At 40.4% G+C, this 17,212-nt stretch overlaps 1 protein-coding gene across 1 annotated transcript in view; it reads left to right on the top strand.

Moving 5' to 3' along the window:
- The window catches only part of LOC127631560 (TPA-induced transmembrane protein), an 86,423-nt gene that overhangs the window by 52,389 nt on the left and 16,822 nt on the right, over positions 1 to 17,212 (top strand). Inside the window, exon 5 of the mRNA XM_052109725.1 lies at positions 6,310 to 6,467. Within this exon, the coding sequence (XP_051965685.1) occupies positions 6,310 to 6,467 (158 nt within the window). The remainder of the gene's footprint in view (positions 1 to 6,309; positions 6,468 to 17,212) is intronic.

Raw genomic sequence — 17,212 nt, 5'->3', positions numbered from 1 at the left:
GTTTGCCCCTGGTGCCCTCATGTTGTTCTTATGGACTTTTGTCTTTTGTTGTGTGTTTTTTAGGATCGTCTGGAATCCAATCTTTAAAGGGGGGGCTATGTAACGATTACCCTGTCTTGTTTCTCTGTTGCCCTTTTGTTTACCATTTGTTGTCACTTTTGCATTTCTTAGTTTTCACTTTAATCCCTTATGTAATTCCATAGTCTCTTTGTTAGCGTTCGTGTTTTCCTCTGTTCATTGTTTTCACCTGCCCTTGTTAATTTGCCTTTGGTTTCTGTTAATCACATTGTTATCTTGTTTGAGTTCTGTTCTTTCATTGGTCCCTTTTTTCCCTGTCTGTGTATTTATACCCTTATGTCTTTGTTCAGTCTTCGTCGATCATTGTTTGATGTTTGCCTGATGTTTGCGTCTCTCCCTTGTTCCCTGTTTGCCTCTACCGTGATTACCTTATCTAGTTTATGTTTCTTTTCCCCATCGTGGGTTGTTCTTTTGTTCATTTAGTGTTTTATCAAATAAACTCTAACTGCGTTTGGATCCGCATCTCTTCGTCAGCCTCATTATTCAGACGTAACACATACAAAACAATATAGTAATTGAACTTTTGTAAGACACTTTTAGTGTTAGAAAGGTCATATGCAAGGAGGCATGAACTATCATGAATATTGATTGTAATTTACACCTGAAGAGACAAAAGCCCCCTCCCCTGGGCCTATCAATGAGGAATGTGACAGAAAGAGAATTAATGTGAGGAGATTTGATGATCAAAATCAAGTTTTAAGTTAAAAGAAGTAATCTGACTACATTTTCTTTACATAAAGACTTTACTTAATTTTAGACCTAGACTACCGTTTAAAGGAAGTCTCTTCTGCTCACCAAGACTGCATTTATTTGATCCAAAATACAGTAAAAACAGAGATATTGTGAATTATTTTTACAATTTAAAAGAACAGTTTTCAATCTGAATATATTGTATAATGCAATTTGTTATCAAATCTGAATTTTCAGCATTATTACTGCAGTCTTCAGCGTCACATGATACTTTAGAAATCCTTATAATATGCTGAGTGCATTTTGCTCATTTAATGTAGCATGCCCCCCGAACAAGGATGTGACTTTTACTGATGGTTTTATGCTGTTTAATCCTTTATGAACCTTAATCCGTTCACCATATTACCAACGTAAGAGCTGAAATGTATACAAAACATGTAACTGATCAGCTGATCAAAATGCTCATATCTCAATTGATTTAACATACCTTTTGCCTCTTCAGAGGGGCTGCAAGTATGAATTTGACGTTTAACCACGGCTCTGTGTCGACGTTATTGCCGTATTTGGGATAACAAGCTATATGCTATAAAACTGCGCAATCCAGAGCGCGCGCGCTTCCAAAAGAAAACAAAAGCGCTCAGCTTAAGACCGGAAGTCAACCATTTCAATACAAAAAGTTCAAAATAAATGACAATCGCTTTTTCTGTAACAAAATATACTTATGGTTATTTACATTTAACCAGAACACATTTGCAAGCACAAGCTTTGTTGATGATAATGAAGGAGCATAAACACTAGTTAAAATATAATCTAAACATTCATATTATTTTTATATCATATTACATATCATATTTATACCATACAGCATACAATTTAAATACCTGCTTTAGCCGAAACAGTATTTAAGTGTAACTAAAACTTGCTTATTAGGACATATTTCAAATTGCAATACTCTGACTCCTGGCAAGCAAGTCTGGAAACAGTCCCACTAGTAAAATATGTACATGTTTATATAAAATAGCATGTCAACTAATTAAAACTAAATGAATGACTTGTCCGAAATTGTATCCTCGTCTGGATCAAGTCTCTCTTCAAAATACAAATGTTCATCACAGTCCCGCTCTTCTTCTGAGGAAAATTTTAACTCTTCGTCACTATCGAGGAGTTTTCTCACTTGTGTATCATGCTGTCTTTCAAATGCGCAGAAAAGTGAATGGACTTTGTTTTTAAGATTAAGATTCAACTTAATTGTCATTGTGCAGAGTACATGTACAGAGCCAGTGAAATGCAGTTGTTTTCACATATCCCAACTAAGCTGGGGACAGAGCGCAGGGTCAGCCATGTAACAGCGCCCCTGGAGCAGATAGGGTCAAGGGCCTTGCTCAAGGGCCCAACAATGGTATCTTGGCGGTGCTGAGGCTTGAACCCCCGACCTTTCGCTCCGTAACCCAGAGCCTTAACTACTGAGCTACCACACATTGCACAGATCGGATATTTTGATGTATATTTTTGACGGCAGTTTTGGTATCTTCAAGAGGGGCATTTTAACCAAGAAGTGCATTTGATTGTTCATGCGCGCAGCAGCATTCACAGCGAGACACGAGCGGTCACGTGTAAAAATACGCATGCGAGCGTTTGAAAGTGAAAGCAGTCGGCTGTTCTCAATCGGTGCGTAGGTACAGAATTGAGTCAGTACTCGGTACTGCTGGTACTTTTAACATTGGTTGTCCTTGAAGGACAGTTCAACACCACAGAATCTAGAAGCATGTGGCAGGGAATTAACATCATTACGGACTATAAACGGAATAAAAACTCCACCATGAACACCGCTGCCTCTCTCCCGGATGAGCTTAATTCATTTTATGCTCGTTTTGAGGACAACAACACCGCCCTCGTGGAGAGAGCACTCGCGGCTGATGCTACAGAGGTTGATTCACTCTCCGTCTCTGTTGCGGATTTAACCCGATCCTTCAGACGGGTGAACATCCGTAAAGCCGCGGGTCCAGACGGCATTCCGGGCCGCGTGATCAGAACGTGCGCTAACCAACTGGCAGGTATTTTTGCGGACATTTTCAACCTGTCCCTCTCCCTGTCTGTAGTCCCCACATGCTTTAAAACTTCAACCATTGTGCCTGTACCGAAGCAAGCCAAAATCACTTGCTTAAATGACTGGCGTCATGTTGCTCTGCCCCCATCATCAGCAAATGCTTTGAGAGGTTAATCAGAGATTACATCTGCTTTGCTCTGCCCCCCTCTTTGGACCCATTGCAGTTTGCCTACCGCAACAACCGCTCCACTGATGATGCCATTGCATCTACACTGCACACTGCTCTCTCCCACCTGGAAAAAAGGAACACATATGTGAGAATGCTGTTTGTAGACTACAGCTCAGCATTCAACACCATAGTGCCCTCCAAGCTTGATGAGAAACTCCGGAATCTGGGCTTAAACAGCTCGCTGTGCAGCTGGATCCTGGACTTCCTGTCAGGCAGACGTCAGGTGGTTAGAATGGGCAGCAACATCTCCTCATCACTGACCCTCAACACTGGAGCCCCGCAGGGCTGTGTTCTCAGCCCACTCCTGTATTCACTATACACACATGACTTTGTTGCAACACATGGCTCCAATGCCATCATTAAGTTTGCTGACGATACGACGGTGGTAGGTCTGATCACTGACAATGATGAAACAGCCTATAGAGAGGAGGTGCACACTCTGACACGCTGGTGTCAGGAGCACAACCTCTTCCTCAACGTCAGTAAAACCAAGGAGCTTGTAGTGGACTTCAGGAAGAAAGACAGAGAACACAGCCCCATCACCATTAATGGAGCACCAGTGGAGGGAGTCAGCAGTTTCAAGTTCCTTGGTGTCCACATTACTGAGGAACTCACATGGTCCGTCCACACTGAGGCCGTTGTGAAGAAGGCTCACCAGCGCCTCTTCTTCCTGAGACGGCTGAGGAAGTTTGGAATGAACCAGCACATCCTCACACTGTTCTACACCAGCACTGTAGAGAGCATCCTGACTGGCTGCATCACCGCCTGGTACGGCAATAGCACCGCCCACAACCGCAAAGACCTGCAAAGGGTGGTGCGAACTGCCAGAAACATCATCGGAGGTGAGATTCCCTCCCTCCAGGATATCTATAACAGGCGGTGTGTGAAAAAAGATCGGAGGATCATCAGAGCCTCCAGCCACCCGAGCAGTGGGCTGCTCTCACTGCTACCATCAGGCAGGCGGTATCGCAGCATCAGGACCCACACCAGCCGACTACAGGACAATTTCTTCCCTCAAGCAATCAGACTTTTGAACACTTGATCTCTCATGATCAACAATCAGCACTGCACTTTATTAATCATCATCTTGTACCACACACTGGACTGTCAAATATATTCTCCCCAATTCAACGACTGACTGTATATATATTTTTATATACCCTTACCCATATTTTTTATTTTTATTGTATATGTATTCTATATTGTATGTATTGTTTACTGTACATTGTATATTGTGTTGTATAAGTATGTGTACATTTGTTATGTAAATTGTGCTGTGTAAATTTGTTGTTTATTGTAATTGGTACTGCTATGTTATTCGGAACTGCACACAAGACTTTCACCTACTGTTGCACTTGTGTACACAGTAGTGTGACAATAAAGTGATTTGATTTGATTTGAATTCAAATATTGAACTGAGCGGAGATTCCGCAGCACCCCTAGCCAGTCATGGCGGCGCCCCAGGTTGTGTTCCCGCTCTGTTGCTAATGCAGTGATGTCAGAGGCGCAACTACACTTTTCCGAGCAGGTATGCAAAATTAAATTGTGTGCCCCATGTATCTATCTGTCAAGCGAGGGGCGGGAAGAGTCATCCATTATAAGCGCAGGGGTCCATAATTATGTTTGAAGGGTCGAGGAGGCCGATTGCACCACCTTAATTGAGCCAGTGGCGCCCCACTTTACATGGCGCTCCTATGCATTGCATACCATGCATATATGGTTTTTGCACCTCTGAGTGAGGTCTATTATCGCCGTCTTGTGTCGTCTTCATGCTACGGTAATGGTAGGTTTAAAGGTTTAAAAACGTACCGCAACAAAAATAAAAACTACATATTTTTCAAGATTATTTTTATTTTAGCTATAAATCTTAGTTTGTGTTCTGCAGAAGAAACAAAATCATGCACATCTGGGATGGCGGTGGGTGAGTTAATGATGAGAGAATAACATTCTTTAAGGCACTTATGGCTTCACCGAATGTGTACTGTTGAGAAGCTTGGGCCAGGGGCATTGGTAGCTCACCGGAAGCTTCATCTTTGTTTTCCTCGTGTTTTGGTTTAGTGGGCACGCTGAGTTTGTGAGGGTATTGTCCAGAGGAAGAGCGTGAGCAAGTCGGAGGTGCTGCAGAGCCCCCTCGCCTCGGCAAGGGGTGCTTGTAGACCTCCAACTGCTTCTGCACCACCGGAAACCTTTTGGTTAAGGCACTTATGGTGTCACCAAACACACCCTGTTAAGACACCGGGGTGACTAACAGCACGGCTTTGTCCCTCTCACACATCTCTGACAAATTAAGCCAGAGATGGTGCTCTGCGGACACCAGGCTGCCCATCAATATGGCGATGGCTTGAGCTTGGTACCCTGTAGAGCCATGTCAATTGCGCCTTTGCAACTCTGTGAAGGACCTGAGATCCAGCCCGCATGGTTCCATTTCCCTGAGCAGATCAGTCTGGTAGGCTTGCTGCACTGCTGTGGTGTGCAAAGCCATGCCAGCCTGACCCGCTGCTCTATAGGCCTTGCCCAAGAGCCTTGATATCGTCCTACAGGGTTTGGATGGATGAGCGGGCCTGTATTTGCATGCCCAGGTCGAGGAGGGGCACAGATGGGCCCAACCACCTCTTCAATGGGGGAATCAACACATAATCATGCACCTCAGCATGGTTTAGCATTGCCCTAATGGTGGGACGCAGTTCATCCGGGTGTATTCCAAAGGCTAAATTGCTCATGGATGAGGCGAGGAGGCAAGCGAGACTTGCACAGGCAAAATCTCCTCAAACGCATGCAGCTCATTCTGCCCTCACACGTCTCCCTTGTGTGGTCCCCTGGGAGCCACATAAGGAGCATGGTGGAAGGGGAAGGAAAAGAGGGACTCAGAAAGAGGGAGAGATGAGAGCGCAGCGTTCTGATGCTCCGCGTTTTGAGTGAGCAGTCTGACCCACTGAGTGCTGCCTCTGCATGATATAAACATTTATAAAACTGCATCTTAAAAAAAGGGAAAATGTCACCTGGTATGACAAAGCTTGAAATCTGCTGTTACAAGTAGATGGAAGTTGTTTGAAAATGAAAACAAACTGAACACATTTTTTTTGTATTTCTTAAATCAAAAATAAAACTGGTGAATAACATTTTTGACTGAACTAAAACCTTTAATGAACCAGTGTAAAGTGGTCACAGATTGCATACCTGAAACTAATATTTGAAGTAATTGTTTTTAATAAAAAATCTGATTGTTTGCTATTTTCCTTATGTGTTCCTCTGTGTTTTGTCAAAGTTGGTCATGACGATGAGGATGAAAAATATGACAAATCATCATATGTGGTGGAGCGCTTCTTCAGAGGAAATTTTACTGTGGACAGCAACAGTTTCACTTCACACCCACTGAACCAACTCAACGAGACAGACAAACTGTTAGAACAACTTAAACAACAGGTAATGATGAGAATGACATGACCCTTACTAGACATTAGAAATACACTATATGGCCAAAAGTGTGTGAACACCCTCTTGTAATTAACAGGTCTGGCTATTCCTGTCATTTTTGTGAAAATAAATCTTAATTCCACATTATACAGTGTCATTCTAGATAATTTGCAGCCTGATCTCATTAAAATATTGTGAATTTGGCAAAATCTTTGCAAAATGTAATAACGTGGTTAACTTCAAGTAACGCTGCAGTTTCGAGGTGAAATGGCAAGGATAAAAGTGAACTAAATGTACTCCCAAAAAGATTGTTTTTAAAGTTTATGCTTTATAGAGTTTTAAATGAAAAAAATCCTACCTCCCTAACTTAAACCTTTTACCAAATCCTAAGTAAAGGGGCAGTCACACTACACTTTGCGCTCCATTCAAATGCAGCCGAATGTCAGTGGTGTAGTGGTGCCTGGAGAAGTGGGTATACTCTTAATTTATGCCACCCATTTTTTTTTTAGAAAGCAGCCCAGCAAAGGATGAATGCCCTGTGTTATATACAGTGACATGCAAGACTAGTCTTGCATATTTAGTTCACCCCAAAATGGGCTAATAGTATTTGCATACTGTCACTTAACTTCTGCTACTTGACTTCACGGAGTAAGGATCATTATGAAATTAATATTAGCCACAGAAGAGGTGCAGATTTTGCAATCAATACTGGCCCAAAGACTATAGGAAGAGACAATTATATAATTATAAATTTTGTTCAAATACCCGACCCACATATTTCACTCCGAGCTAGAGTCTGTGGTGCTAAATAATCTCTCACAGGGCCTCATTTAACAATACACCATGTTTATATAGAAAACAATTTTTTCAGTGTATAATGTATACCTACTGTAGCTTTAACAATTTCATGCTCTAACCATTCTGAAAAGCAGGGTACAAACTAGGGATGTCATTCTCAGCTTTTTGTCTTTTAACGTTACCGTCCAAAAATGTAACAATTTCACATTCTATAAATTTTTATGATGTCATGAAATTGCATTTTACTAATAAGACAAGCTGTTGTCACTGTTTGAAATTTCATACATATTATTAACAAAACAATTCACAAGGTGGGAACTTAATAATGAAAATTAGGGGCTGACAATTAATTGTCAAACAAATAATTGTGAATATGATGATTTATTTCCTGTTTTAGGTATTTCACGAATATGATGATTAATTATCATACAAACTCACTATGACCCAGCCAACCTGTATAGCTATTACATTACATTTTATTGTATTGTATTGTATTGTGCAATAGTTCAATATTTCTGCCTTAAATTCTTCACTTTCACACATTATTTTAAGGCTCTCTGATTAACTCACCAGCCCTTATTTCTCATGAAGGAAGTCTTTGAGATTGAGTTTCTTGCATTCGATCATCTCCACAGAAATAGAGCAGGACATCTCCTCTGTCTCACTGCTGCACTGTGTGAATAAACCCCATTTGCATTACATGGCCGTTAATTGAAACTGGAGTCCTTTGTGTTCACAAAATTAATACGTTTATACCTTGTTTATTTTTCACAAGAGTTTGGCGAAAGTCTCTGAAGACGGCGTGCATATCAGAACGCTTTAGAAGTGAGTCATCTTCACAACTGAATGACACCAGTGCTTTTTCCTGCACTCATCAGACAGCATGCAGGGAAAGACGATGCTGAATCCAGCTTCAACTGTTTGTATTTAGTAAAAGGGACTTGGTGTTCGAAACTACACAACTCTACCACTGGCGAGTGAAATGTTAATTTCATTATTGAAAGTGCGGCATAATTTTATTATGCCAGTGGCTAATAACAAAAGTTTTTTGGTCGCACAGTGAGTAATTTACTCGCATATGTGAGTGATTTATTCGCAATGTAGAGGGCTGAGTAAACATTACTTACCTCAAAGATTTGTTGTCGTCCTCAACCAAATAACGGACGGAATACTCCAGTGCATAAATCTGCGAGTGTGTGAGTTTACAGCAGCCGGTAAGGAGCTGACTGGTGCGCGAGAGAGAGCGCAAAACACAGCCTTTTATTTGATGTTATTATGAGACTGAGAAGTGCAAAAATATTTTAGATGAGAAGTGTAAAAAAAATTTCGGTTCATTATGAGACCATGGCGGGGCAAATTAGACTAGTCAATTAATGGGAAACACTGCGATTGGATTAGCTACTCGTGTGCTGGACTGTCATGTTTTTGGCTAATGCAGGACACTACTGAATGATGCGCATCATAGGGGATTTAGAAGTGGGTATACGCAATGCAGACTTATAAAGAAGTGGGTGTATGCTGTATACCTGCGTATACCCTGCATACCTGCATATACCCAGCACTACGTCCCTGCCGAATGTGACCACCCCTTGATAGTGTCATAAAAAGAAAATATGAGATGATTCAGCATTAAACTTGGAAAAACTAATCTTTTTTTTGGTTTGTTTTAAATATCCTAAACCTATGTCCCTACTACAGGGCTCCACATTAACGCTTGTTCGGAAAAAGTAGAATTTTGAACGGGCAAGTTAGAGAATTGAACTTGCCCAACCGGACAAGTTTCCTGATTAAAACCTCAATAATGAAAATAAGCTCAATAGTGCGGAATTGAGGGGATTGAGCTCAATTCGAACAATTACCGCTTGTTTCACTTTCAAAATGGAGGGAGTTCCCTCTTTCGCATCGCTCTCTCTCCCTCTCCCCTTCACTCGTGCAGCGTTCAGCAGCTTGTGAGCGCACGCAGCGGGGAAGCACATTTTAGTAAACACTAGATGTTACATATATAAACCATAGACTGTAAAAAAAAGATGGACGACGCACCTTCGCTCTTTTCCATTGGTGAGAACTGAAGCCACCAGTGTCCCGATATGGCGCTGACATCTTGGGACTTGAGTCTGCGCAGTTGCGATTTCGGGACCAGACCTGTGCAGAAGTGAGCAGGAAGTAAAGCCGCGAAATCAAGGCCCTGCCCTCACTCTCGCTGAATCAATCGCAAGCACACGCCCCTGCACTTTTTACTTATGATGGTGTGAAATAATTAATTATAGAAATTTAGATATCAAATTTAAAGCTCCCGAAAAAAAGTCTGTTGGTTCTTCAGTGACTACTTCGCTCAGAGAACCTGTCAATCACAGCTGTCAATCATGATGTCACAGCACCGTTTTTATAGAATTGTGTTGTACCGTGTCTCTGTAAGCGAACGATGCAATAAACCATCGCTCCTGTTTAAAAACAAAGATGTCTTTATCACAAGCACACAATGTTGAAGTGATCATTTTGTCTCGTTACATCATGGCGCACCCTTATAATAACGCAAGAAAGGCATAAACTGCAAAAACGTTTTGTGCTACCTTCTGTAGAGTGAAGAGAAACACTTAAATATATTAATACATTTTTCAAAACAAAAAGTTGTATATGAACATTAGTTAATGCACTATGAACTAACAATGAACTATTGCATTTCTTTAGTAACTAACATTGACAAAGATTAATAAATGCTGTAAACATATATTGTTTATTTTAAGTTCATAATAGCTAATGCATAATTTAATGTTAATAAAAGGTGCACTTGGTAATTTTTTCTAATAAAGAAGTTGTAATTTTGCAGTGTATGTAGGAAATCATGACCTCTCACACTAAAATGAAGACTCAAGTCATCAATAAAATGAAGACTCCAGTCATATCAGTAACCTTACAAAAGCAGTTTTATTCTACATGGAGATGGTCCGCTCATGGGGGCTGCCATGTTAGAATCACATGGCCATCTGAATACTACTTGTATCTCAGTAACCATCCTATTATTTGACACTTTTAAATCACATCACCCAGCACTATTGCTTTTAATTAGAGAGTAATATCTTCAGATCAGAATGTCCTACAGAAATGAGAGTTGGCTTGTTTTAAGGGTGAGCGATCAGTCTTCAAGTATCATCATGGGAACTACTTAGCCACGCCCTAGCAACCATTTAAAGCACCCTAGCAACCAAGCACCATTGACTTCAATTCAAATTCAATAAGATTGGTTTCTCAGAATTAGAATGTTCTAGAGACTTCCGGGTTGACTTATTTCACTCGGGATAGCAAGGAGCCTTGTTGGCTGTCACCTTGTTAACTGCCTAGCAACCAGATGGGGTTACCCTAGCAACCAAGTAACAAATCAAATATATCTGCACCAGAAAATCGTAGAGACTTATGGGTTGATTTATTTCAATCAGGATGGCAAGGAGACTTGATAAGTATCACTAAGGTAACTGCCTAGCAACCAGATGAGGTTACCCTAGCAACCAAGCAAGAAATCACATATCTCTGCAACAGAACATTGTAGAGACTTCTGGGTTGACTCATTTCAATCAGGATGGCAAGGAGACTTGATAAGTATCACTATGGTAACTGCTTAGCAACCAAATGGGCTTTCCCTAGCAACCGAGTAACAAATCAAATATCTCTGCACCAGGAAATAGTAGAGACTTCTGGGTTGATTTATTTCAATCAGGATGGCAAGGAGACTTGATAAATATCACTATGGTAACTGCCTAGCAACCAGATGGGTTTACCCTAGCAACCGAGTAACAAATCACATACCTCTAAACCAGAAAATTGTAAAGACTTCTGGGTTGATTTATTTCAATGGCTATATGCATGGATCGTTAATTACAACTTCCGGAATAATATAAGCCAGCTCAAAAACTTTCGGTGAAACGTCATTTGCTATAGCGGCATATTCAATTTTCTGCTAGACAGTGTAAATAGCCTGTAAGGCGATATCAATCTTTTTTTTTTATATATATATATTTATGAATATATTTGTGAAACAGTTATTCACTTGTTTAAATAGATTATAAAAATAAGTGAATGAAATGAAAAAGACGTTTAAATTGCAGCTCTGTGAGTGGACGACAGCTCAGCACCATAAGTGATAAGAAGATCTTTGCAGAGTCAGAAATACTTACATTACTTAGGCAGGATATGGCAATAATGGTGGACAGATGCTTTCTTGTGGAAGACTGTGTGCCCTGTAAAGTGTACAGGCCTGCATTTCTTTCTGGGAGACCTCAGATGCCAGCACACGAGGTCAGGGAGACCCAGGCTATTGCACATCTGAGAGTGCATGTTGAGCGCCTTATTCACGGTTTAAAGGAACACCCCTAAATATGTTTGGTAACATTAACCAGCACTATGTAGTTGCATGCCTTCTGTTAAATTACCAGAGTGGCCCACTTGTAAAAGCTTTGTTTAAATAGATGCATCAAGACCAGTGCACAGTTCTGTTTAGTATTTAAACTATTTTATTGTTTAATAATAAAATAAAATAAATTGTATTTATTGTTTAATAAAATAAAAATTACTGCTTTTTGATAATGATAAAGAATGGATTTACATCTCTACAACTTCATAAAGGGATCTGTATTTTCCCCTCATTTTCAGTTTCATGCTTCCAGTGAATAAACCTACATTTCTTTGTAACTGCCTTTTTTAATTGGCTCCCCAAAGCATTGTGTATTTTATTGTGACCATTACAAACAGCATTTAAACAATACTAATTTTAGGTACTAATACGTTATAACCTCAAACTCTCACATAAATAACATTTATTAGAAAATATGTAATTTTAATAAATAAATGATGACATGTTCAACTACATAACATAATTTGTATACTAGAATTATATTGTATTAGAATATTTTAGTGGCAGATGACAATAGTGAAAACATGAAAACTGCTCAGAAATGTAGTGAAAGCCAAACTATTTGAACTTTGTAAAAAAACGGTTTGAAAGTTAACCATGGAAATTTTCAATCCAAAAGTATAGGTAGGTAAAAGTAATCAACCTTTTGTTTGGTTGTTTTTATGACTCTCCCATCTCTGAATATTCTTTGAATAAACAATTCAATAAATGCTATTCCCATTGTTGTTGTGGGTGGAGCCGTTTCCCTTGGCATTCCTCGGTAAATCTCATTCACACGCAGAACTGACATGTCTGGAATTCACAGGTCCAGTCACAGGCCCCTTTGTACAAGTTACTCCTGAAAATATACACAACAGAACAGTTAGACAAGTATTTAGGTATGGTTTGTTATCATCATTACGTAATGCTTTTCATGTCAAATTCTACTTCAGTGTTGTGTAGCTCTACGCTACAGGGATGTTGTGTGTGTGTGTATGGACATTCAGTTCAATTAGAGGTTCATCTTAAGTCTAATAAAGACTAGTCTAAAAATACAAAGTACAATTTTACATTTCAAGTACATATTTTAATTCATGTAGCAGACATACTGCCCATTTCTATGGATTACCTGATCACTTCAGCCAATCTTCTCTCCTTGGGCCTAGCTGACAACACCACAATCTCATTTGTAGGACCAGGCTTAAAGCCCTGTCAAGAAATTTTGAAAAATAACTTATTTACTTTGTGTAAAAATGTATTAGCTCATATGATCACATTTTCATAAGGAAGGATGCTGCATGGAGCCTTGAAAGTTGATGCGATTTACATAACCAGGAAGAAGTGAGACACATAATGTAACATAATATGTTAATTGTGGTAGTGTTGAAAGCATCACCTGGGTTCTAGGTTTGTGCCACTGCAGCTCAGACCCTGTGCAGCTGTGAGTAGGGGGGACAGCCGTTAATCCCTCCTGGCTGTAATGTGAGATCTGGTAGAGCAAAGCTGCAACATGATTGCATAGTGCAAGCCCTGCCACACATGAGCAATGACAGGCCAACAGCTCAACAGGTTAATAGTCTTTGAGAACAACCTGTAAATAAATAATAATAATTATCAATTGATACTGTAGCTTATGTGTTTTGAGGTTCAGGTAAATCATTTTATTGAGAGTGGCTGAGATTACTGAAATACATATTTAATAACAGAACTACATGGAGTCAGTGTAGATAGTGTTTTAAACATGCTCACTGTGTACGTCAAATGCTGGCAACCTATCTGCCTCTACTCTCACAGACACCTCTTGTAGGAGCCATAAGGCTATTAATAATGTTACTTAATGTCACGGCTGTATGTAACTATTGTCTGTACTCCCCCCTGTGGTAAGGGGAAAGAATTGCACCCCTTTTGGGGACTTCCTGAAGGTAGCCATCTTAAACAGGAAGTGATGTGGCAAGGGCAGGGGGGATTCCAGCACACAGAGGCAAAACAGGCTCTGCTGCAGGAGGAGGTTTTGTGCGTTCCACTCAGTAAGTCTGAAGCTAAAGGAATAATCAAACGAAACATCATTAAGGAGTGGCAGAACAGTTGGGATACAGGAAACACAGGGCGACATCTCTATATATTACAGCAAGATGTGGGTACAGGAAGGATAGCCAGAAGAAACAATAAAGAGGAGAACATCTTGACAAGGCTAAGGGTAGGACATACTAGGCTTAATAAAACGTTGCACTTAATAAATAAACACCCTTCAGGAGTGTGTGAGCATTGCCAAATAGAGGAGTCAGTTGAGCATGTAATTCTTCACTGTCAAAAATTATCTCGAGAGCGGGAAGGATTAAGGGAGGAAAGTAGAAAGTTTGAACAGGAAGAATTAAGTTTAAAAAATGTTTTCGATATTGAAGTAGGGAAGTTATTCTGTTATTTGTGCGAAACTGGATTGATAAATAGAATTTAGGGGCAGGAATTATTATTAGTATTATTACTATTATTAGTTTTATTTATTTTGTTTTTTCAAGGGGAGGAAAGCTCTGACCCACACTCCAACATAGTAGGTGGCGGTAATGCACCATAATTTTGGTTGCCACCCGCCATTAAACGTAACAAAGAAGAAGAAGAAGAAGGGCAGGGGGGAAGGGAGACCGTTTTTTGACCTACATTACACCACACTGCTTGTTTTGGAGGACAGAGTTTTGTCTTTAAGTTTTCACCTTTTTGTTACAATAAAGCTCAAGTCTTGTTAAAACAGGTGTAGCGTCAAACATACTTGCCCTCACGGAAGTGGCGTAAGAAGGAAAGGAAGCCACTACATTAAGTAAAAAAACTCCCAAGAAGGACATGCAGGCATGCGGTAGGCCCAATCAAGGCCTACATCTGGAATGATCAAGCCACGAGTGACACGTATTGACAGCTTTGAAAGGATTCTGAAATTCATCCAATGTGTGAGTAAACAAAGGTGAACTTATTTCTAAGAGCTGTGGTTGAGAATTTTGGCTTTGATCAAAGCATGGTACAAGAAGTTGATGCTTATGTGTACATTGTGGCCTGTTGATTCTATGGAAAGCTGGATACTTGATTGTGCTTGTTTGTGTCAAACATGGCTGATGAAATGTCCAAAAATGAAAAGGATGGAGTTGAACAAAGCATTGGATCCCTCAGTTCTATGCGTATGGGAAGGCTTGGTGTGTGCACACGTAGGATGAATGAAGTAAAGGCATTGCTTGCTGAGGGTTGTGATGTGGAATCAATAAAGAAGTGCAGAGACATTTTTTATGTCACTTGGAGAATTTAAGACTGCTCATAGGCTTGTGCAAGAACAGCTATCTGATGATATCAGAGAAAATGAGTGCATTGACTGGTTTGAGCCTAAAAAGGCTACATTTGAGAACTTTATGAGTGAATATGAGATGTGGAAAAATTTTCAAAAGGATCCACAAACACTCATTGAGCCAAGTGATAGTGTTTCGAATGTGTCCAAGAGGTCACATAAATCGCGTAGTTCTCACAGCTCAAGTATATCATCATCGGTGTCATCAATGAGGATAAAAGTAACTGCTTATAAAGTAGCCCTTCTTGCTCGCAAAGCTGCATTAAAACAAAAACAGGCCCTAGAAATGGAAAAGGCTGCTTTGAATAGGAGACTGGAAACAGTAAATTTGGAATGTGACATTGCAGCAAACAATGCTAAACTGAAGGTCTTTGAAGACTATGCAACAACAGCAAGCCCAAGTCTACAAGTTCGATCTGTTATTTCCCAGCAATCTTTTGAACCTAAGGACGAAATGAATGAGTATCTTGAAAAGTACAGCGCCGAGAATTCTAAGAATACATCAACGAAACAGGATCTGACATCACCAGGACCCTCGCCATCTTTTGAATTTGTTCAACTTGGAGCTATCCCGAAAACTCAGTTGCAAAGAATGTTTCAACCTCCAAAACTCAACCAAGTAGCACACCGAAAGTCCAATGTTGAGGATGCAACAGCAACATCTGATAATCCTGCTACAACTTTTCAAAATCCATCTGTTAGTTGCACAGACGTGGGGCTTACAAAAATGAATCTTTCGAACATGGTGCGGAGGCAAAATGACATTGCTGAACTTCTGGTCTTGCAGCAAAAACACACTTTACTCCCATATAGAGAAATTCCAGTGTTCGACGGAGATCCACAAAATTTTCACCCTTTCATGCAAGCCTTTGAACATGGCAAGATAATACAGACAATGATAGGGATAGACTTTACTATCTGGAACAATTTACTTCTGGCCAGTCCAAGGAACTTGTACGAAGCTGCTTGCATATGGATACTAGAAGGGGTTATGCTGAAGCTAAGAAGCTCCTCAAATGTAATTTTGGTGATGAAGTGAAAATCACCAGTGCTTATATGGAAAAGGCCCTGAGTTGGAGTAATATCAAGACCCTGAAGACAATGCTTATGCACTTTACTTGAGAGGCTGTTGCAATGCTGCGGAAGACCTTCCTAACTTGTTTGATCTTGATTTGCCTTCCAATCTTAAACAGATTATATCCAAACTCCCATATAAACTACGTGAAAAGTGGAGAAACACAGCATGTGACATTCTTGAAAGAACACACAGAAGAGCCAAATTCCAGAACATGGTTGCCTTTATTGAAAAACAGGCAAAGATACTTCAAGACCCTCTCTTCGGCAATATTCTAGACCCTACTTCTGCTACAAAAGGCATTAGGGCCGAGACAGGGTCTCGTCCTTTCAAGTCCGGGAGTAAGAAAAGCTTTGCTACTTCAATATCACCACTGATATCCAGTACGAAAGAAATAATGAGCCATGAGGCTACAGGTGTTGCATTACAGGCCCCCTGCTTGTTCTGTTCTGGCAATCATGCATTGGAAGCATGTCGTCAGATAGCGTTAAAGCCTTATGGAGAGAAGATCGATTTTCTAAAGGGAAAAGGACTATGCTTTGCATGTCTTCTAAAGGGGCATATGAGCAAAGCATGTAGAAAACGTCTGGATTGTAAGACTTGTCACAAAAGCCACCCAACAATTCTCCATGTTGAAAGTATGCCCCTCAAAGAGCAACACACTTCCCAGAAGGATAAAGGTTGCAGTAACTTAATTACAATTACCATGGTGTCAGCAAAACAGGCGGAGGTCGGCTCTTTAGACTACAATCTTGCTATTTTGCCAGTGAAGATAAAGGCCTGCAATGGGAGTAACATAATAGAGACTTATGCTTTTCTTGATACTGGAAGTTACGCAACTTTCTGTACGGAAAGTCTAACGGAAAAGCTGCATGTGAGAGGGAGGAGAACAGAAGTTCTACTCAGGGCTATGGGACAAGAAAGAACTCGTTGCAGTCATGGTGGATATCGAAGGAATGTTTCATCAGGTTAAAGTCACACCTGAGGATGTTGACTTTCTGCGGTTCTTATGGTGGCCTAACGGCGACATTAGCCAACCATTGGCAGAGTATCGGATGCTAGCTCACCTCTTCAGTGACGTCTCTTCACCTAGTTGTGCAAACTATGCACTCAAGAAAACGGCAGAGAACAACGAGGGCAGCGTTGGTAAAGAGCTTCTTAGTACCATTCGA

This window comes from Xyrauchen texanus, chromosome 38 (genome assembly GCF_025860055.1).
Source record: "Xyrauchen texanus isolate HMW12.3.18 chromosome 38, RBS_HiC_50CHRs, whole genome shotgun sequence".
NCBI lineage: Eukaryota > Metazoa > Chordata > Actinopteri > Cypriniformes > Catostomidae > Xyrauchen > Xyrauchen texanus.
This window is presented reverse-complemented; position numbering and strand designations above follow the sequence as displayed.